Raw genomic sequence first — 23405 nt, 5'->3', positions numbered from 1 at the left:
GGAAGTGATATGACTGGCGTATTATTGAACCAATGAAAAGATACCCTGGGTTGGCATTGCTGTATTGTTTACCAATTGCAACCATAATAAAAATAGTTGAAGCATTGCGCGGTAGGTTGCGCTGCAGACTGACACGCAGATGAATGGAAGGGTGGAAGACTCGGCACTGCGCTCTTGATGGAAGGGATTGTACATGGCTTCAACCTTTGTCTTCGATGTGCATAGGGACCGATGATGTCCGTAAATCTGTGTCAAAAAATCACAATGAAATGGGGAAATATGAGCCGTTATTCAAGCAGAAGTAAAAGAAAAGTCACTGAAATAAATTAGAATAAACCTACAGCTCGTCACCCTCGGTGCCTGATCCTGTTTTAACCATACCGTGTTAATGACAACAATTAGATTTGCTCAGTCTCTATAGTACCTGTATAGAGATTATTACTCACTAATGAGTAATAGCATTTACTAAATGCTATTGCTCATTTAGCCACTAGAGGGCAGTAGCACTCTACGAGACATCACTCCGTGCACATATTGACCTCCCAGTTTTCTAAAATGGCGACAAATCGAGCTTTTGGGTCATTTGAAAACCACGGGTACAGTGAGAAGACTGTCTGATGTGCCCCAAGTGCAAGTCTGAGCTCAAGACTCAAGTGGGACTTTGAAAAAGTGCTGCAATGCCCGCCCCAAACCGCACCCAATTTGACATCCACCAATCACGACGATGCCTTCATTTGCATATATTTGCATAAGCACACCTGCGTTTCACCTCATTGCACTCCAACAGCTCCATCTAAAAGACAAAGTACAGGTCGGTAGACACCAATTACAAACCAGAAACGCAGTTCCCTTTTACTCTGCTCCTCATTTTTCAACTTGCTTCCCAGGTGTTAACTGTAGTGATGGGTCCATGAGGCCTCATGAGGCGTGTCGACACAATGACACACTGTGTTGATACTGTACTGATACTGTGTCGCTGACCACTGCCACCTGCTGGACCTTCAAAATCCCTGCAGCCAACCCACTTGACAGACTGAACAAACTGATTTGATGATGACGTGTATACAATGCACTACCTCACTCTACCCACAATAGCCACAAGCGCCATTGTTTATGTTGTTGTTTATGCTGTTTATATTGTTTATATTGTCTATACTGTTCAGATTACATGTCTTTTTTATACAGGGTAGCTGCTATCCTTTCTTAGCTGTGTGTGTTTAATGCACAGCATGTTTGCATGCATGTATGCACTGAGGATTGAGAGGAAGAAATTTCATCTATGCTGCATGTCATACATAAAGCATATTTGACAATAAAGATGACATTGACCCTTGACAATATCATTCACATCCATGCATTCATATTGTATCATTCAATGTGTTTCAATAATGTGAAAATCATGTGAATGAGGATGCTTGTGGGCTTTGTCTTCACAAATTTTGATTTAGAAAAATAAGATGCTCCAGTGTTTTAAATTTCAGTCTGTTGCGTTTAATGCATGCTATTTCCCCTGTTGTGGAGAACACACACACACACACACAATGGAATAAGACATGTCAAAAATCCGAGAGGCACTTGGAGAGACAAGGAGATTTTAATAAATACCTTATTCTCCAAAAGGAGATCAAAATGGCTCTACACGGCGGACAATTTGTATTTGTCCGGAAGCTGCTCCATAATATGCACGTACTGTAGCAACGTCACTCGAGTGAAGCGCGTCTCAGCAGTCGATAGTCTGCTGCTCTCTGCTGTGAGCGCGAGCACGTACTCGCGGCGCCGACCCAACCCACGCCACATATTAAGCTTTGAACTACGACAACAGCTAAACTAGCCTAGCCGATGTAATGATGGTCAGCAGACAAGGTTTACGTTTTATGTGACTTTTAATAGCAACGTGGCAGAGTCATCAAACATGCGGTGTGCTCACTCGCAGTCACTTTCTGGAACTCCCCCTTATAGGCGGGACCTCTCAATCAACTGGAGTATGACGTACAGTACAAACGTTCATAAAGCACTTCTCATATAATAATAGCCTATTATATGACAGCCGACATGACGCTCGAAGTCAGACGGACACGTTTTTTCTGATAATCAGTGTGTTTTCCGTATTGCCCAAACATATATTTTTATTCGAGCGAGGGTGAGGTCTGGCTTGTTTCGGCAATCGGCATCGTGTCGCCAGACGCACTTCCTTAGGATACACTGTGCGGGCTTTTGCTGCGTCAACGCCCCCTGCACTGAGTCGACGCCCCCTGGACTAAGTGGCGCAGCTTGGACTGTGCCAAGCAGCCGATGCAGTCTAAACTGCACAGGTGCAGTTCACGTGTCAATTAGCAGCCTGGACTGTGTCAACGCAGCCGATGTGTCAATTAGCAGCCCGGACTGTGTCAACGCAGCCGATGCAGTCTAAACTGCGCCGGTGCAGTTCACGTGTCAATCACGTGACGTAATGAAGCAGCACATGCACCGACAACGCATCGGTGTCGCTGGACCCATCACTACCTATTAAGTCTCGAGGTGAGTTTACACTTCATTCCCTTCACTGTTCCCGTCAGTTTCACATGACCCAAAAGCTGGATGAAGTTAAAGATTCCTGCACTTTCGAGTCATGAGGAGACAAACGGGAGTACAGAAGTACTCTTTTGCGTCCACAGTAGTGACCGATGGGCAACTCTCTCCTCAAGGCTTCAGTCTTTGAAAAGGTTGCCGCTTGCAGTGACCACACGACGCACGAAAGGCTTCGAGTGAGTTGAGGATCGATTTACTCATAAAAGGCAAAGACCCACATTCAAGTTGAACAATGAATTGTGCGGAAAAGCTAACTTGACAATTTGAAAGCATTTTACCAGTCAATGTGTGGGCCACACAAACACTGACGACCGGCCCTAGAAGGGAGCAGCTTAAAAGTCTTGTGTGTGCTTGACGAGCTCATGTGATGTCAATGACATCTAATGACACGCCAAGGGGAACATGAGCGCGTCTGACTTCTCTCACTGGGACAAAAACTAAGACTCCACAACGTCAATATCACTGTACTTGTAAAGTTTAGAGCCACTTCAGTCGAAGGTTTGTCATTTTTATTGTGCATCATCACACCAGTAGATGGCGCCTTTTGTCGTGTTCTTTTTGTTTTGTTTTGTTTTAAAAGCTTTTTCATCAAAGGCTGGTCATGCGCCATGACGCTCATTTTGTTTGAATAGAGTAATTTAACAAAGGAGAATCTTCTACTGAAGCTTCAATTCCTACCCGCATTGAAATTGATTTGCGTTTAATTTGCGCGGATTGTGCCGCAAACCATTTTCGATAGTACCTTAACCGTTGATGAAGGTCAGCTGTTACGCATTGAATTTACTTGCAGAACCCGGTATGAATTTTTTTTTATCAGACATTTATCCCCGCACATAACCGCAACAATGTTTTCATTCAATCGCTTTACTGCGATATTGTTTACCTGGGCCATAAATTGACTGTACTGTACTGCCACACATTAAATATAAATGGCAGGTGACATCATGAAGTAGGTTGTAAGTAGAGCGTTCGACGAGATGAAGGCTGTCTCATAAATCCTGCCGTCAAACATGTGCATGCGAGATCAAAGCACGCAAAACCACACGCTGAGATCACACGGCAGCCCCCCCCCCCCTTTTTTTTTCGTGTGGTGGATTCAAACAGACTCTTGCCCGCTTCCACGGGCTTTTTTTTTTTTTTTTTTGGACATCAGCACGATAATAATTTGGGATTTAGTTCTGTTTTCCAGCATGCAGGCAAATTTGCCTTTTTTTTTTATTATTGCTTACCACAATGCGCCTTCATCTTTTTTTCCCTTCTTTTACACGAGTGCGTAATACAGCAGAGGCACCCCATTGATATGTTAAGTCTATGAGTGTGTCCATAACAACCATGTATGTAACTACAGCTTCCTTTTTTTTTTTCATCGTAAAACACTTAAGTGGGCGTTCATGGTCAGTGCAGTGTCTATTTTTATAATGCCTAATGAAAATTACTGGCAGTCGCAAAGACAAACGGACTGTAAAGTTATGGCGACCTTTACGTCATTTCAATTAAAAAAAAAAAAGATGATTAAGTTAAGCGTGGGTAGTAGTGACAGTTAGATAATTGATGATTTTGTTGGCCAGACATGATTTGACTTTCATTAACACACAAAAGAACTCAGAAGGCTTCGATAATGGTTTTCTTATCTTATAAATTAGTGGTAATTACAATTTAGTGGTCCATCTTTCACACCCCTGCTACATTGCAGCATTTGAAGCAGTCTTTTTATGTCCCCCCAGTACGCATCCAGGCAAGTCACAATTTAGAGTTGTGCGCAATCAGTTCACCATCTCCTTACGTTACAACCCTGAGATTTACTGGAAGCAATGCAGCGTAACAAATAGGCAAGCAAGGTTCACAACTGAGCTCCACCTTTTTTTTTTTTTTTTTACAAACTGCTTGAAGTGAGCACACTTTGCCCGTGTGCGAGTGAGTGAGAACAGGCACTCAAAACATTTACACAGCAGTCCCGAAATGTCTTCCCCCGTGGGATTTTTTTGACATTTATTACCCCCCTCTGTATTCTACCCTTGCTTTCTACATATTCTATCTCAGTATCCATGATTGGTTGGTTTTCTGCTGAGTCCCCGAGGCACAAAGGTGCGCCCGTGTCCACAAGCTCTGTCAATACTTTGTGAAATCTTGACAGCGAGTAGCTTTGGGAACGCATTTTAGCTCCTTTGATTGGCCCGGGCTGTTTGTGACATTTCGTCATAAGCGTTGAAGAATTTGTGTCGAATCAAGAACTATGTGAATCTTGGATTTATAGTATATCTTCTTTGATTGCTCCACTAATTATGAATGGCTGTATCGCGAAGTGGCCGATGAGATCGTTGTCATTGCCAAAACAGGAGCTAAAAACCCGCGTTAACGTGAGCTAACCTGCTCGCGTGCCAATAGCTGATAGCACACCTTGTCATGCACTGTTTAAAAATATCTGCTTTTCCACAGATGGACATATGTATTAACCTTTGGAAATGTATTTATGTATTTTGAAGCTTCATATCGACTTCCTTACAAAACATTTGAATGTCCGTTAAAGGTGGAGAAAGCTGCAAGAGCATAACGCAGAGATGTCTGACTCTCGGAGCGTGCAAGAACTGGAAGAAGCAGGTAAGACGTTTGACACTGACACACAAACCCCCTTTTTTTTTTTTTTTTTGGATTTGGTCATACAAATGAGAAAGTCACTTTCGTCTCATCTTCCTCTGCTCACCCGCTACAATGGAAAAGCACAGCCACAAGAGCCCCCGCCATTCATTACCCCCATAACATTTGCTCGCTTTCCTGGCGGCAGGAAGAGTCGTGAGTCACAACTCAGCACGAGAGAAAAGGGTTCACTCGTGCATGTCAAGTGTCAAACCGGCTTGTCTTCATGTGCATGGATGAGAATATCTTAAGCATGGATGCTTCAAACCATACGTAGCGTTTGATATGATCGTTTCATTCATCTCGCCTTGCTCATAGTGGCCAGCGGCCTCGGGCATTTCTTTATTTGGACAGATGCATTTTTTTTAACCTGTTGTAATCTGATAACATGTTCAGCTTTTTTTTTTTGGTAAAAGCGCAAACTAAATAATGTTGCGGTGAGTTGCGATAAGTACATTAGTTCGAACTTTTTCAAAATGACTTTGTTCAAGACGCTGACTTGTGAATTGAGAAGCCCTTGTTAATTTTTTTTATGGAATGAAGTGGGACACTGTGTCGTATGTCAATGGCGGACAGTTAACAGTTGCATTCATGTTTTTTTATTCCCCGAGGGTGCATCTTACACAATTTGAATATGCTGTATTTGATATGCTTTATATCATGAATAATTTTACATGTAATGGATTTTATATGGGCGAATGGTAGCCATTTGCATTAATAGTTGCGTTTGTCTCCTCTGCTGCATCGAGTGAGTGTGGGCGAAGGAGGCGTGTGCTCGAATTTGTGCGTAAGGAGGGTGTGCTATGTACTTTAAGCATCGCTAGATGCCGTATATGCAGTCAACATAACCGCATTAGTGACCGCCGATAATATTCAATGGAAGAAAGGCTGTCTTAAACCGTTTGAATTGGTGAAAGTGCTCATCTCAGTCAGTCGTTTTGAATTTAAAAAAACAAACAAAAAAAAAACACGACATTGAAGACTTGATGCAAGAATGAATTGAAATGATTTATTTTTGCGAAAAGTGAAGGTCGAACCACACCGTTCAATATTCAAATGTAGGTTAAATATATATAACGAGTACAGTCGCAGTGCCACTATTACGTTGCTGATGAGCTCCAAGCTTAAGGTCTGCTTCACGGGGGATCTTGGGGCACTTGTTTGTCCCTTAAGAGTCATTTGTTTAATTATTCATGGCCCCGACAACCATAAATGAGGATACGATGCATTTAAAAGCACTTCAGCATGAAATTAACACGTTCAAAACACAATCGAGACATTTTCACATCATATGCAGTTCAAATAGTGAACACTGTGAATCTCCAAAAGTCAATCAAATCCACCGTGAGAGCAGCAAGTGGCCATTGATTTAATTGCAGAAAAAAAAAGGACATTTGATTGTCCTATCCGTCCATAATTTTTGTCATCACAAACAATTTATTCTGGGGAAAATGACATGTACGACTCGGTTTTGCTCATCGTGTTTGTACCAAGGCCTTGGGGGAAAAACCTTGTTGCTTGATGTTCACCGATATTACACGTCATGTGAGTAAACTTACTGCATGGAGAAGTAGAGCCTCTCAACGTTGAACGTGATCCATTCTGTGACTCTGATTGACTTCTTGTCATACCGAAACGATTTTTGGCACAGGAAGTCATTGAAGGAGAAATATTTGTCCTGTCAAGTTAGCTTGAAATAAACCATAGTTAACCTTCTTTGAGGATGTTTAACTCATGCACTCCCAAAGACGTTTTTAGACGTCTTTTCAGACTTAGTCTAGAATTGGCTGGTACTGAATGAATTTTAACAGACTGGAAAGATAGCAGGAGGGATACAAATGTGCTGTTTGTTTGTTGCTGTTTATGGCAAGCTGGTCGCCAGCCAGTCGTATCGCTAGCATATATTTCTAGACCAACGACCATTTACACACACCTGCTGCGTGGACATTTTAGTGCCCTCATTTCACCTCACAGATATGTTTTGGGAATGTGTCACAAAGGCCGGAGAGCACATTTGAACCCTCATCTGTCAGGCAGGCATGCTTACCACTAAGCAGATTCGATAACCACTAGGCCAGCATTATGCAACGTCAATCCATTGGACGGCGATTTTCTGCTAGACTGTTTTCAACTGACAAAGATTGCAATGAATCATCAGGAAGACTTTTCCAAGAAGTGGTCTTTCACCCTACTTAGAAAGATGGTCACGCCGCTGCTTTTAGCTCTTTACGGAGCTGAAATTTGAATGAGATTCAATGAAGTCTTGCGGCGCGATCATGGTTTGCACATCATATTTGGAAGATGAACCTCGGAGCTCCCACAGTCTTGAATACAAGTCGAATGAAAATTGACATAGAACGACAGAATTTGTGTCACTGCGATGTGGTTAGTGCAACATAGGGGTCTATATTTTCGTGACTGGTGTACATCCTCCGTCTGTCTGTGCAGAGACAGGGTTAGACCTGAAGTTAGTCATTTAAAAAGAAGACCACCACACTGGCACGTCTGTGATAGGGAGGGCTACGCTGCTGTGAGAGTGGAAACAGTTATTTCCATCATGGCTTATCAAAGCTTTTTCAGTGCCAACCATTTGGGAAAAAATGAGATCCGATTGAGTTTCGGCCAATTTTGAGCATTCTGACAGATCGGTCAAGACACAGAGAATATTACGATTTATCAATATGTAACCATAGAAACTACCAAATGAAAAATGACACTATTTTTTTCATCACACCAAAATGTTTGTTTTTACCTTATTTTTTTAGTAATCAGTTGTGGAATATGGATTGCTTTGACCTATTTTGGACTTAAAAAAAATGTAGAAAGCAAGCTTTTTGTGAAAAGATATATTTTATATACTCCAATGCCCAATAATTTTTGCTTTAGTGACGTCTCAAATATATGCAGTCCCTTTCGTCAAAAATAACAGCAACAATGATATTTTGATGGCAAAATAATGTATTTACAAGCATCAACACTGTTACAATTTTACATTTGACAAACGTTACAAACTATTTGCACTCTCTTTAGTCGTAGTAGTATTTAGTTGTGTGTGTGTGTGTAAATGACATCGTCCCTTATGCTTCTAAATTTCAATAATCTCCGTCGTTTCCATTCTTTTGTGCCACTCTTTGCAGTCGATTTAATGTGACAAACACTGTGATCAATCGCCAGCTGCTTGTAACTGTCAAATGTCCAGAGCTACATCCCCCAACCAACCCTTGATTGGCGCAGACGCACGGTCTATGAAAATAAAACCCATAGAAAAAAAACACGAGAAGCCAAGAAAGCCTTTGCTTCTTCCTCACGTTTTTTTACACTATACATTGGTAGCCAGACATCTAGACTAACGCCCTTTTACGCAGATGGTGTTGAAGTGTGCAACAGTGAGTCCTCGAGCTACATGTCGATCTGACCGAATGCATGGAAAATTCTTTGATAACATGGCCTCATTTCGAGAGATATTTAAGACTTCTTTGTACACCAAAAAAAAAAAAAAAGCTCTGGGTCTCAACATGCAACATACCGGTAGTACTGTGCTGCATTTGCATTAGTTTTGGTTCAAACTACCTTGTCAAAGTGAATTCAACGTCACAACGGCCCATTGAGTACATTATGACCGAACAGCCCAACGGCATAGACAGTTTTGATTCTTTTCTTTTTGGAATGGTTCACTGATAATGGATCACCCCCCCCCCCCCAAAAAAAGGATGATTAAAATGTATATTTTTTCTATACAGAAAGGCATTAGACCAAAAAATAGATTCACCACACAGCCTGCCGTGGAGCATTTCAGCACAACACCCCCCCCCCCCCCCCCCGAGTCCTGTTATGTGGTTGAATGCTTAAGGGACAAGGATGCTGCGGGGAGGTTTACATCTGTGTGATGCATTGAATGGAGCCAGTCATCGTCACCTGCGCGCATTATTATGCAAACGTGCAAGCTTGTGTTCCATTGTGTAAAACCACTTACTATTCAGACCAAGCTGGATCAAGCCCAAATGTAGCCTCCCGGTGTGCAAACAATAGCCCAAAAAAATTAAAAAATAAAGCGCAGAGTTCCATACATACTTGTGATATCAATCTCATCCATAATTCGGATCCCTTGTATTCATCATTTTATGCCCCCCCGCCCCCAATACATGACCAAAAATACTTCTGGAGGAGGGGTGGCCCATGTGTTTGGTTCGAAATATATTAGCTGGCTGGCACAATTAGCTGTCACATTTGTCATCATTGCACGTAAGAAATACAACCGCAGCGTCTGGTGCAGTATATAAAATAAATCGAGCTTGTCCACCCATCCTTTTTTTTTTTTTTTTTCACCGATGGATGAGTCCCGAATGAAAGCAGCAATCTGCGACAAAGTCACCCCAACACGGCAGGATGACCCTGTTTTCCCCACCAGAGTCTCAGAAAATATTCTCATTGACGTGAAAGAAGAAGTCACGATACACGCCAATAGCTAATTGAGCAATCGTATTTCATCGAGTTGCTTCCCCCCCCCCCTCCAAAATGTAGGCTGTTGTGATGACTTTTAACAATATTGGTTGGGCAAAGGTCCACGTCTATTTTCCAAGATGAGAGTCATCAGGGGCGTGGGTGAGTTTTGGTCCGGCGATGGTCATTTGGGACTCGACATCGTTTTCTCAACACAAAACAGATTCTACGATGCTTTAAATTGAAAAACGGGCAGTATTCAAATATCGATAAAGGAATTTCATTCAAAATATATTTTTGCATTGGTGCTTGATAGGAAGATGAGGATTCGGAGAAAATGGTCGAAAAGTTCAGTGGTACAGTTGGACATGTTTTCTGTGAAACCTATTTAACCATTTCGGGGACGGCGGTTACTACAGTGGACAGCTTTTCAAGTTATCAGGTTACAGGTTGCATGAAAGGGTTCAAAACTGATTCATGGTTTTTGTGCTCTTTCTATAACGTCCTCCGTTGCCTTGAGATGGTGCCAAAGCATTTGCTGGCCCAAAAGTAATAAAAGGTGTCAAGGAAGTCTGATGGAATGAAACCCCTCGACTGTTCTAAGAGCTTTGCGTGTCGGGAGGAGCCACGTTGAGCCGAAAAAGTGAGGGATACTCTTTGCTAGCGGTTTTATTTCTCTCTCTCTTGAATTAAAAAGGTAAAGCGAACACATGACGGAGGCCAGTTGCTATTTTTACAAAAGTTGTAATGCGGTGGAATTAGAAGCCAGAATCCTCGCGCTGCTTGCATTTTTTTTTCAAAATTCAAACAAAAGTATATACTGTATATATATATATATAATTTTTTTTATGGTAATGTTGTCTTCAAAAATAGCTGAAATATCGAATCAGAAATGCGAGTACAAAATCAGGTTGATCAGATATTTGATCGTTCAAAGCCAGGTATCCAAAACTCGGGCCCATTACGCTCTGCTAGGCATACAATATGATGAACCTTTCTGTTAGATCTGTTTCTCAGGAACAGCAATAGTCTTCCTGGATCAGTTTGAGCCAGGGCATGTTTTAGCTCGGATACACCGATAAACAGTTTTGACTAAAAACGAAATGAAACTTGTTCCTCAATTGCATTTCTTTGACTTGCGCTTTGACACGCAACATCATCCGTGCGCTAATGCTAGTGATCTAGCCGGCAAGCATCATCTGCGATCATGTGAGGCCACCGGGAAAGCCCGACAAATCCCTCATCCCATCAAATTATGGTTGATGTGTCTTGAGGGGGGCCGGCAAAGATTTTGCCTCGACATTGGATGTATCTCCACTGCGGAAATGGGGCCACAGCATTAAAATCAATACGTGGTTCAGGTGGCCCAATGAAACTATTCAGTAGACGGTTAAGGTCCAATAAAACAGTTTCAATAGAGCACACAAATGCATCAATTCGGTCATGGTAAAACTAGTATGTTCTGTAATTCAGACATTATACATGTACACGCAAAGATGTTGTCGATAACGAGAACATTTGGCCAATAACTCAAACTCTTCATTTAATCCGTATACCAAAGTTCCCGTACCGTATCGCGTTCTACTCATTGGCATAAACTGACTTCAGTCGGTATGTGCGAAGGCTAAAGCCATCGAGAGGCTGATCACCGTGAAGAGGAACCTTTACATCATCATGACTTTACATTTCAAAACTGAGAACTGCATTAAAAATGAAAAAAATAAAATAAAAAATGTGACATACTGACGGAAAGAAGCAGGTTTCGGCAAAATGTCAAGTATGCCGTTGAAAGGTTCCACGGACATGCCACAGCAGGAAAACATTTGACTGACCTTTTTCGAGTGGCCCACCCATGTTTGCACATGCGCCAGGATGGCAACAAAAAAAAAAATCACGTTCGTATTTACAAGCGCAAGCTGTTATGAATCCAGCGAGGTTGCCAATGTCTTTCACCATCGCACCGCGGAAGAGTTTACGGATCAGTGCGGCATTCCTCGGCGAGTCGCCAGCAAACCTTCATCGTTGGGGAAATCAGCGTAGTGTTGTGAAGGCTTTGCCATTTTGTTTCTCTCATCATTTTCTAACGAGCGGGCTATTGTAACAGACCATGACCGAAAATCATTATTCCTTATTTATTTTCTCTGGGTTTGAGTTTTATCTTTCGAGGTTTGCTAGGCCGTCGTCCACTAAAATGTTTGGCTTCCTCAGCATGCCTCCCCTTGAATGAAAACAGTGCCCTAATGACATGGTGTTTCCAAACATCTCCCACCAAAAAGGATCGTTTCTTCCTCACAGACCATTAAGGAGTAAAGTAGCCCTACTATCAGCAGATCCAGGCGTCACAATTCGCCCAACGTGAGTCCTTGTTTGCCAACGGTGACGTCAGCATCGGTGCAATTTAACGTTTGATGTCAGTCAAGAGGCTTGCTGCGTGTTACTCAGTGTTCAGGGTCGTTGAGATCACGTTGCCTCATCCAGTCGGACAGTTGTAAGCTCGGGTTAATGTACCTTCTCCGGACTCTGTTGTGAAACTGTTTACCGGGAGATTTGACTTACTTCATGTGCCAGAGTCCATGAGATGATCGGCTATTGCGTCAGTCCTCCGTATCTCTGGGTAGTTTAATAGTCGTGTGAGCAGACGCTCAGTCTCTCGGTCTGCATTGGCTGCCCCTTTCCCCTGCCCTCAAATGCTGGTCTGCAGCTCACCATTGAGCAGCGCTGCATTGTGCGCCTCCAAGTTGGCGTTGATGATCAGCGCGTTGTTGACCATCCGACTCCTGTCCGCCCTGCTGTCACTGCGATCCATTTCATCCAGGCCCGTCACCTTTTTGAGACAGAGCACCTTCTGGAAACTCTTTTTGAAGTTGTCCGACAGGAAGGCGTAGAGAATGGGGTTGGCGCAGCTGTTAGCGTAGCCTAGCACCACCACAAAGTCGAAGGTGCTTTTCACGGCGGAGGTCGGGTTGATGGAGCTGGTTACCGAGGTGACGTTGAAGATGTAGAAGGGCAGCCAGCAGAGGACGAACATGGCGACCACGATGGAGACCATCCGCGTTACCTTGCGTTCGGAACGTTTGCGCTTGGTTGAACCCACTCGCATGCCTGACGATTTCACCTGGGAAAGGGCAAACTGTCAGCTCCTCAAACCTTTCAAGCCGCTGATGCTACATGAACCATAAACCACAATTTATTCATGAATTCATCCGTCATCTATCCCACTTGTCCTAATTACCGATCTGGAGCCCATCCCAGCGAACGTTGGACAAGAGGCGCGGGTGCACCCTGGACTGGTTGCCAGCCAATCGCAGGGCACATTTGACGTTATTTACACCTACGGAGAATTTAGTCTTGTGTGATTTTTGGAAAGTGGGAGGAAATATACACAAGCATGGGCGTAACATGCCAACTCTGAACTGTGAGACAGGCAGGCTAATCACTACCGCTGTTCTTGACAGTATTCATACAGTTCTAAATATGAACCATTTAAAACATCATCATCTTAACCACAGGTGTCAAAGTCAAGGCGCAGGGGCCAGATCTGGCCCGCCACATCATTTTATGTGGCCCGCGAAAGCAAATCAAGGCTGTCAAGTTCCATGATGCTTGCTAAAGTCTGAACCCAAATGTCAAATTGTCATATGTAATCCACAATAAACGTCATTATTCATTACTTCTGATTTGAAAACTAGTTGTCCATCAATTTATGTGTGCTGCGTATGTAATATGTGGAGGGGATTAAACATTTGTAAGGTTTCCCAAATTCATAACGGAACCGGGGACTACAATGTGGCCCGTGACAAAAATGAGTTTGACACCCCTGATCTTAAATTAACCCTTTCAGGGACAGCGGTTACGAGACTGGACAGCTTAGCATGTTATCAGGTTACAGGGTGCATGAAAAGCAGGGGGGAGGGGGGGGGGGGGTTACAAAAACACATCTGCAATATGACTTCTAAACTGAATGTAGCAATAGGGCGACTCTTCAAGGGCTGAAATTCAAAATTGAGCTCATAGTCCGATGTGACGCATATTCTCGACAGGGAGAGAGACGTGTTCTATGAGGCTGCTCGATTGCAAACAGAGATCAATGATCGACCGCAGCAGCTGGCTCAATAGTTTCGATTCCCAACACCAATTATAAGTTGACAAGCAAAGCAAAAAACAAACAAACAAAAATTAAGTACTTGTGGAAGGAAGCAAGTTTTTACCTTGACGATAATGAGCAGGTAACACAGACATATGACGGCCAGGGGTAGGAAGAATCCAATGAAGAAGGTGTAAAATATGAAGGCGGTGTAATAGATATCCTGGGGCTCGGGCCAAACGATCCCACATACCGGTACCTTGTCCAGACCGCTGAAGATCAGAGTAGGTAGGATGACTAACAGTGACACTCCCCACACTGTCAGGTTGATTAACTTGGCTACCCGAGGCTTCCGCCATTTTGTCGACTTAATCGGGTGAACCACAGCCAGGTATCGATCGATGCTCATCACCATCAGGCAAAAGATGCTGGTGAACTGATTGAGAGAGTCTAAGGGGGAGAAACAGATACAGTCGGGAGTCACTTGCACGTTTTTATTCAATGAATTGCAAATGAGGAATAGCATGACTCACTGAGTTGGAAGTGTGAATATTAGGCACTTAATTTCAAGCAATTGTTTAACTTTATGGAGAAAAGATGTTGCCAAGAACACTCCTGGGTGACAACGTGTACTTAAAGTAGCAGGAAGGATTTTTGTCTTTTAATCCAATACTCTGTGTCATGAAACTGACGTCCAAGAGGACTATTTTGGTGAACCGAACGTTCCCGAAATCTAGAAAATATATTAGTTTTATTTTTGAGGAAGGATTATACACGCGCATGCGCCCCTGCGCATGAACTAAAAAAAATACACTCATATTCGTATGAGGTAAACATATTTGTGCACTTTTATGTTCATCAACAAAACAATGAAACTATTTTTGTATAATATTTGTTTGTACACGAAGAATAGAGAACAGATAAAACGTGCAATGAATTAATTTGTGATTGAGATATATATATGGCAGCCCGTTGGTCGGTTGGTTAGCGTGTCGGCTTCACAGTGCGCAGGGTCCGATTTCGGCTCCGGCCTTCCTTTATGGAGTTTGCATGTTCTCCCCGAGCCTGTGTGGGTTTTCTCCGGGTACTCTGGTTTCCTCCCACATTCCAAAAACATGCACCATAGATTAACGGGACACTCTAAATTGTCCCTAGGTGTGAGTGTGAATGGTTGTTCGTCTCTGTGTGCCCTGCGATTGGCTGGCAACCAGTTCAGGGTGCCCCCCTGCCTACTGCCCGATGACGGCCGGGATGGGCTCTAGCATGCCCGCAACCGGATCGGAAAATGAATGAATGAATGAATATATTTTTAACTCATTCACTCCCAAAGACGTTTTTAAACGTCTTTTCAGACTTGGTCCAGGATTGGCTGGTACTGAATGAGTTAAGTGCCATCCATCATTAAGCCCTCTCACAGTTTCCTCTTTCAGACAATTCTTCAAAGTAATTTCCCGTTGCAGTCTCCAACCGGTGGACTCCACAGGTTTCGCCAAACCATTTCCTTTCATCTTTTTTTTTTTTCAAGCATTTATCTCTTGCGGCGCCACAAAGTGGCTATCTGCTCAAGCAAAGTATGGCTGCTCTGTGAAGCGTGCTCGGCCGTCCACCTACCCACAGTCATGATCACTCTGCATAGCGCTTCGCCAAAGGGCCAGTGCACCAACGCCAGCTGCAAGGCGATGAACGGCAGGCTCATCATGCACAGCACGTCCGCCACGGCCAGGTTGAGGATGTAGATGTTGGTCACCGTTTTCATTTTGGCGTAGCGTAGGATGACGTAGATGACCAGGGCATTGCCGCAGAGCCCCACCGCGCACACCATAAAGTAAATGAAGGTGATGACGACTGAGCTGGTCTTGTCCTGGTGGGGCTCCCTCGTCTCTCCCGTCAGGTTCAGGTCCAGGTCTGACTCGTTCCCTTGGAGGTAGCTGTCGTATAGGAGTGGCTCGGGTATCGTCATGTTCGGTGGAGGCGAGAGGAAAGACCATTGATCCAACGCCATAATCGCCGAGTCAAATGTGGCCGAGGGGGTTGGCGGTGTACAAGGAACCGCGAGTATCACATTTCAGATGAAGGGAGGAATACATCTAGGAAGAGATGACAAAGTGAGACAAGTATTATGAATGACGGTCATAATAAATAGCTACTGATAACATCTCTGCTCAGGGCCGAATTCAGATTCTTACGAGCAGTCGACTTGGCTCCCTGCGAGCGACCGTTTTGTGCAATTTTCAACGACTCGGATCCTAAATCATTCATTTCCACCGCCGCTCTCGTTTGTCAAACCAAACCGTAAACCCAACGCTAGGGGTCAAAGCATCGAGGGCAGGGCTTGATGTAGTAGCGTGCATACATGCAAACAGGCAGGTCAGTCGAGAGACGAGGGCGTTGTGCAGCTTTGCGGAGACAAATGTTTATTCAATCGATCTTGGGGACAAACAGCTCCGACACTGTGGGAGGATCTGCCATCCTAGTTGAGGGAGAAGTCGTGATTTTTTTTTTTTTTTTTTTTTTTTTTTTTGCGCATGCGTTAAATACAATGCAAGGCTTGATTTATTTTGAAATCCACCATAAAGAAAGAATTTCCCCATTTTCACTTTTATGGACATCTGACTTCATTACATGAGTGACAGCTCATATAGAAAGCGCCATATTTTATTGATAAAGAAAAATGCTAGATATGCTTTTGTTTTTTAATAAAGAAAAATTGTGACATTCAACTAATATGTGAGGATGTCAAAGGGGACTTGCAAAGTAAGAACGTGTGCGAATGTTCCAGTACCTGAGCGGTAAGAATGACAATCGAACATAATTTGACTCAATCTCCGCAGCCGCAAATTCAATTATTCATATTGTTCTAAGACACATTCAGCCCCTCAACGGCTCCGCAGAGAAGAAATATTTCAGTACATCCATGTACTGTGACAGTTTGAGTGTTTTTTTATGATATGTGATATTTTTGGCACGCTTAGAGCAATCTTTGGCAGCCACGGGGGGGCTGACACTGTGCCGTCACTGGGGACCTCAGACGGGAAAGTCCATCGATATAATTAAATTAGCAGTCACATAATCCACAATGCTACGGCATCAATGTGGCCGGTGCGATACTATAGGTGGGCTTCAAAACATAAAATGCAGATCCATGACTTCATGTCAACTAATAGGACTTTTCAGTTTTTGAAATTCATTTTTCCTCAACCGGTTTTGTCTTTGAAAACGCTTTGGCATGATTATATATTTGACTCGATTTGATGTATTCACCTCACAGACTTACTTTGAAATAGAAAATGTCCTCCTTGTATCAAGTCCGTCGCGCCAACTGCCAAGGTGTCTTTACGGAGCGCGTCCATCTGTCCTTCCTTGCGTCCATCCATCCATCCACCTGCTCCTTCTCTGTTACGCGCGGCTCCAGCAGTTCTAGCAGCCACGATGCACCCTCATCACGACCCGCGAGAGCTGTCTCTTAAGTCTTCTTTTTTTTTTTTTTTTTGGGGGGGGGTGTTTTTTTTTTTTTTTTTTTTTTTTTTTTAGCGGCTGCAAATGTTCTTATGCTGAAATAAACCTCAGCGAGCAAAGTGTTGGTGGAGAAGCGAAGCGACGAGTGCGTCACGGTGACAGGGCGCGCGCAAGACTGCGACTGAGGGGGGGTGGGAGTTAGAGAAGGAGGGAAAGGGGGGAGAGAGAGAGAGATAGAGGGGCGTTCAGGGGGGGAGAGAGAGAGATCGATCAATACCCTTCGGAAGAAATAGATATTATCTGTACCAGGGTCAAATTCTCATGAGAAAACCTCTTTTTTAATTATGTGCGTGTAGAATTTTGGATTTCCACCAAATCCACTTTCATGCCTGGTTTAAGTTTTAATTCATTCCCAAACTTGTAAATCTATTTAATTCTAAAAATAAATAAAAATTATTCATTGATATGATTTGAAAGTCCATGACCGTAATTTCCCAAATATTGAGCACACCCGAATATAAGCCACACTCCAAACATCTCCTCCTATCCCAGCTATCTTTGGCCAATAGGCAGGGTATAACCTTTTGCGCTAGAGACACACCTAGAGACAATTTAGAGTGTTCCATTAACCTACCATGCATGTTTTCGGAATGTGGGAGATAACTGGAGTACCCGGAGAAAACCCACCCAGGCATGGGGAGAACATGAGTGCACCACAAGCGCCACGTTAAGTTTGGAGTGATGGAATTGGAAGTGTTAAGTGACTGGCTCCAACTCAGTCGTTAATCGAGTCGCTGAAAAATCCCTTTGATGAATAACAATATGTCATAATCACTTTTGAATACATGCCGTCTCTTAATTTTCCTACGCTATGCTTGCACCTATTTGCGTGCTAATTTGCACCTGACCCAAAATGATTGTCATCACAATTCAGCTCAGGTTTTATCACATCGCGTGTGCATGAAAAAAAATAATGCAATTTTGCTTGTTTGGCAGATGCGATTTTGGATGAGCTTATCAGTATTTTCCACTCCTTTGTCGAAATGGGCATTTTGGGGGGTGGGGGCCCATATGATCTAAGATGCTGTTAAGAGTGTGATTTGATTGTTATCTTAGGAGTCTTAAAAGCTGGGGAAAAGTGTATGGTAGGGACAAAATGCCTGTAAGCATCAAAAACCAATCTGACGAGATGCACACAACGTCCCTTTGGGGATATGCCATAGCATCATAACCACATTACCGCCTTTCCATGAAAATTTTACCTTTTTATTTTTATTTTATAGTCAATAAATGTGGAGGCTGAGCAATGGCTTGTTTACCACAACGACGAACATATTTTGTGGTTTGTGCTCAAGCACAATGCAAACAAGTCAAAAGAATAATCATCCTTAAAAGCGTGACGGCATTTTCCTCTCCAGATTTGATGTGAACTTGTGCCACTTTGCGAACAAAACGTTGGGATGCGGCAGTTTTGAGCCGAAATGGATGTCATGTGCGACAAGCACATCGCGATCAATCTGTCCTCTCAAAATATATATTTTGGTGCACTCATGTGACATGCCAGAAGGAAGTGCATTTCGAGGATGTTTTCGATGACTTGCGATCAAGCTGCATGAGAAAATCTTAAGTGCCGCTATTTTTAATGCCGGACGACGTTGTATCCAAGTTTCATGCTTTATTTATGTCCAATATGAGTTGATTTCATCTCACCCGGGGACTGGGGATAGTCATCCACTATATAAGGGAGGAGATATTAAAAGGTTCAGATCGTGAACACACAACCCCCCCCGCCCCCTCCCAATTGTAAATCAGTAGCCAGTTTGCGAGGGTTATTAGTTCTGGGTCAAGTGAGGTCGGCAGTCAACTAGCTGCTGAGAAGCAGCCAACAAGCTGGAAAACGTTCAGCTTTGGTTGATGTGAGTTCCACATCATACTGATGTCAAATATGACAGGAGTTGTAGTAGAAGTGGTCATAATTTAAAAATAAAAATAAAAAATACATTCCAGAGGTGCAAAAGAGGCCATACAAGTGTCACCTGCCTCATGCTACTCATGGCAATAGATCAGGTTGGGGAAACGGTCACGCTGAAAATCATAAAATGTTATATCTGTCCAATGTTGACGATCGCAAATCCCGATGTGGGTGTGGTTGCCAGCCAATCGCATCGACTTCAGAACTGTGAGGCGAATGGACGAACCATTTGTCCGACGTGCCTCGAAGAGGCAAACATTTCAAACAAAATACAGTGGTACCTCTACTTAGGAAATTGATTCGTTCTGGAAGAAATTTCGTAACTTGAAAATGTAAGTAGAGACGCGTTTTCCATGTAAATCCCCTAATCTGTTCCAAGACCCCCAAAATTCAGTCAGAAATGTTTTATAAAGCATAAAAATAAATCAAAATATAGAACAAATACAATTAAGATTATTGCACAATAAATGAGAGTTGTGCATAATGTAAAAAAAATAATAGTCATTTAACTTTGAACTGCGTTTTTTTTTGCCCTCTTTGGTTCATGTTCTCTCTCACAAGTGGTTTTTGCCTGGTGTTTTGTCAAGAACTGATCCAAGGACGTTTTTGCTTTTGTAGGCTTTTAACAATCCTTTGAAAACGTCCCAGGCAAACATCAGCAGAGTGCGCGATCGCCCGACTGGTGAACACTTTTTGTGGGTCATTCACATTTACGTAAAACGGCCTCGAGGCCCGAAGGGTGACTGACAAGGACGTTGTATCGACACACATCTATCTACACACATCGACACATTCGGTAGAGGTCCCTCTTAGCCAATGGGATGCCAGAATGATGCTCGATAATAGCCAATGGCAGAGCAGCTCAAAGTTTGTTGCGTTCAGGAAACTCTTTCATATCTTGAAATTTCTTTCGTAACAAGAGGCAGTATTTTCCTGTTGAGGCGTTTCGTAACTTGAAAATTTAGTATGAAAAAATGTTCGTAAGGAGAGGTACCACTGTACCAGCTATCCAAGACAGTTAGCACAGCATGCTAGTAACATTCCGAGTCAAGCCCACTGACAGAGGCCATGAGAGTAGCAGTTAGGTAAAAGCAAGGGCTGTCACGATGATGCGTTTTAAAACTGACAGTCTCAGCGGGGGTGACGCTGAGACTTTCTTCTTGGCCCAAATTTGGCTCTCAACTTTTTTTTGAAAGCTTGAGATCTGAGTCAATACAAAGGAACCGCAGTGCCAGAAAGTCCATTTCGGATCGGACTGAAAGGCCGACTACATGAAAGCTTCTCGCGCTTTTCCTGCCGCTTTTGAAGATGACAGCGAAACAGCAACACAAAACGTTGACAGCATCGTCGCTGAAATAAAAGATGACGGCTCTCCTCAACCTTTTGCTGCGAGAAAACATTGACTGAGTGACCTATTTTCATACATTTTTTTTCTTTTCCCATTTGGATGTTTATTCCTTCGAATCAGAGCGGCCGCTTGTTGTGCTGATTCTAATTGTCGTCACCTCGCGGACAAGTTGTTACCAAGAGTGAAAGCGACGACAGACGAGCGCTCGGGCCAAAACGTGCCTGACTTTCTGTTCCCAGCGTGACTCCTCGCGTCTGTTTCATCTGCTCCTTGACTTCGCCTCTTGTGTTTCCTCCCGAGCAGCCTCGCGCACATTTCACGGCACTTGACAAACCAAGCGCAAAAAAATAAAAGCACAGGCTCAAAGTGTGACTGATACGATGCTGCTGCAAGACCTTGACACGATGATTGTTGTGAAATGCTTACTGGGATTTGATTTCTCTGCACCTTTGCACCAGGTGATGGCCCAGCATGCTAGTACAAACACACACAACCAAACAGGAACATCGAATTGGTCCTAAAAGGTTAAAAACATGTCGTGGTCGAATAGCTTTTTATCTCATTGCATTAGGTGTTGCAGATGTTATCACAAATTATTTTTGCCTCCAATGACTAAATAAGTGCTCATGAAAAATGCAATCATTTGAGACTAGCCAAATATAGAGGTGTCAGTATATATTAGTTTTATGGGCTGCCGGGGTATTTCCAGATGTCAAGTCAAGTACAACTTTGTCAAATGTGCTGTATAGCACAGATGAAATTTCCTCCCTCTTAAACAGACAACAAGAGGAGCCGCTGCGGGTGCTGATTTCCTTCTAATGATGGCATGTGTAAGAATGCGACAATTGAATTTTTTTATTTTCAACTACAGTGTACAGAATAATGGATCTGACAAAATTTAGATTTCAAGCGCTTTGAATCTTCTACTAAATCTTTATTGAAAAATGCTTTCATGTCCTAACTTAAACAATGGTCCTTGTCTTGTTCGGGTTCCGAATCACACAAATGTGTACGAAGGTCGACTGGTTAGCACGTCCGGCGCAGATGTTGCAGGGTTCGATTCCGGTTCCGGCCTTCCTGTGTGGAGTTTGGGTGTTCCCGATGTGCCTGCGGGGCTTTTCTCCGGGTATTCCGGTTTCTTCCCACATTCCAAAAACATGCATGGGAGGTTAATGGAACGGTCGAAATTGTCGCTAGGTGTGATTGTGAGCGCGGTTGGTTGTTCGTCTTTGTGTGCCTGCCTTGCGATTGGCTGGCAACCCGTTCAGGGTGTCCCCCCGACGGCTACCCGAATACAGCTGCCGATAGGCTCCAGCACCAGCTTTTTTATTATTTGAGATATTTTACGACAAAACAAATTGTAACTGAAGATACGGGTGATCTCGAATGGACATGCTGTAGATAGAGAGTATCGATCTGAAGTCATGTCATACTGCACGTGAACCTTGCACGTCACGAATGACCTTAAGCATCAGAACCAGCCTGAGGCAAATACACGTGATGGGATTCCAGTGATCTTGAGGATTTGACTGTTATTTGAACAGGTCTGGAAAAAAAAATGTAATCATGTCATCAGTGGAATATTCTCTCCCTTGGCATTTTTCAAAATAAAACACATTTGTCATCTTGATGCAACTTGAAACATTTGACAAGTAGTATCATGATAGAAGAGTACCCAGACCAACCATGAGGGTCTTTTTTGAGATGCTACATATGAATCCCTAAAGATCTGCTCTATTGCTCTTGACGTGAGGATTCGCATTTAAGCTGAAGACCGACTCTGTACGAGGGGTAACTATTGCAGCACGTGTCTCGCGAAAGTTCCGCTTTCGAGCAGAAACCGATCGGCTACATTGTAGAGCTCAATCCAGATATGCAAAAAAAACGAACAAAAAAACACTTCCGGATCACAAACATGAACTGAAGTTACAAAAAAGGTGGATACCAAAAATAAACACCTGTGATAAATTTATCGATGTCAAGTACCCCTCTGTTGAATAATGAGCAAAATGCTTGGCTCGGTTTCATTAAAACAAACAAAAAAAGAAAAATGGCTCCCGAACTTTTGGCTGACAGAATAAAATATCTACATTGGATTCTCAGGAGATTTACAGCCTTTTCCGTATTATTTCATCACACTGACATGTGTGTAAAATCAAGAGTCTTTTTTTCGCCTTTAGGTGTTCAAGTAATCACCAGTTTATTCTCATGAGCGCAATACATCACAGTAGGATTGAAGACTGAGGTCACATACGCAAAATAAACAAATCTCTCTTTTGTGGCTGTAGGGGGGAGGAAAAAAAATAAAGATGGTGTCTCTGACTCTTTTGGTTGGAAACCATTTGGGATGGTTTATTTCCAATGCCACGTAGTTCAAAATCATTCGCTGTGACGCTGATTGTAATTACAGATGAAGTTTTCGACTTAATAATTATGGTCGGAGGCACAAACTAATTTTGGTAGACCGCGCTAAATCGTCCTACAGTTTATTTTATTTTTTGTTTTTAATCTTAATGAATCAGCTGCTTTAAAAAAAAAGCTTTTTTTTTTTACAACTAATGCACTGTAATTTCTGGCTTCATTGAGACGCCTGGTGAGCCATTTTTAATTCAAATATAAATGATAAATTCAGGTTGAACTTCTTTCCTGTTGAAATATGGTCAAATGCTGAGCGCTCACTGAAATTGCGGGAGGCACTCATGAGGTTGGATGGTCTCGTAAATATGACAATAGTGATCGAGGTGGAAGTGCCCACTTCCCACCGTCCAACTTTTACATCATCATGCAGGTGGAGATTTTATTGCAGTTCCTTCTAAATTAAAATAATTTGCACGCCTCAATCTCATGTAGCCAATCCCTTCTGCTTCCGGCATGCAGACTGCACACCTCTTCGGCCCTGAATT

The 23405-nt window shown here is 43.0% G+C and overlaps 2 protein-coding genes across 2 annotated transcripts in view; one reads left to right on the top strand and one right to left on the bottom strand.

Moving 5' to 3' along the window:
* The first annotated feature begins 5117 nt into the window (after window positions 1-5117).
* The window catches only part of slc39a11 (solute carrier family 39, member 11), a 65422-nt gene continuing 47134 nt past the window's right edge, over window positions 5118-23405 (top strand). Inside the window, exon 1 of the mRNA XM_086139045.1 lies at window positions 5118-5166. The gene's annotated coding sequence lies outside the window, so the exon portion shown is untranslated. The remainder of the gene's footprint in view (window positions 5167-23405) is intronic.
* Window positions 6198-17328, bottom strand: sstr2a (somatostatin receptor 2a). The gene is made up of 4 exons (XM_086138735.1): window positions 17001-17328; window positions 15338-15813; window positions 13851-14176; window positions 6198-12757 (listed from the first exon to the last, which is right to left on the bottom strand). The coding sequence occupies exons 2-4, from the start codon at window positions 15726-15728 to the stop codon at window positions 12326-12328; spliced, it is 1149 nt and encodes a 382-aa protein (XP_085994861.1). The 5' UTR covers window positions 15729-15813; window positions 17001-17328; the 3' UTR covers window positions 6198-12325.

The sequence above is a fragment of the Hippocampus guttulatus genome, chromosome 19, assembly GCF_054856545.1.
Source record: "Hippocampus guttulatus isolate MCC_2025c chromosome 19, RoL_Hgut_1.0, whole genome shotgun sequence".
Taxonomy (NCBI): Eukaryota; Metazoa; Chordata; class Actinopteri; order Syngnathiformes; family Syngnathidae; genus Hippocampus; species Hippocampus guttulatus.
This window is presented reverse-complemented; position numbering and strand designations above follow the sequence as displayed.

Bases quoted from the DNA above. Each gene is read 5' to 3' on its own strand.
- sstr2a (XM_086138735.1), bottom strand. From the start codon at position 15,728: ATGGCGTTGGATCAATGGTCTTTCCTCTCGCCTCCACCGAACATGACG. The intron at 14,177-15,337 runs GTAGGTGGACGG...TCTCCCCCTTAG, and splicing joins CAGAGTGATCATGACTGTGG to ACTCTCTCAATCAGTTCACC. The intron at 12,758-13,850 runs GTAAAAACTTGC...GCCCTTTCCCAG, and splicing joins ACCTGCTCATTATCGTCAAG to GTGAAATCGTCAGGCATGCG.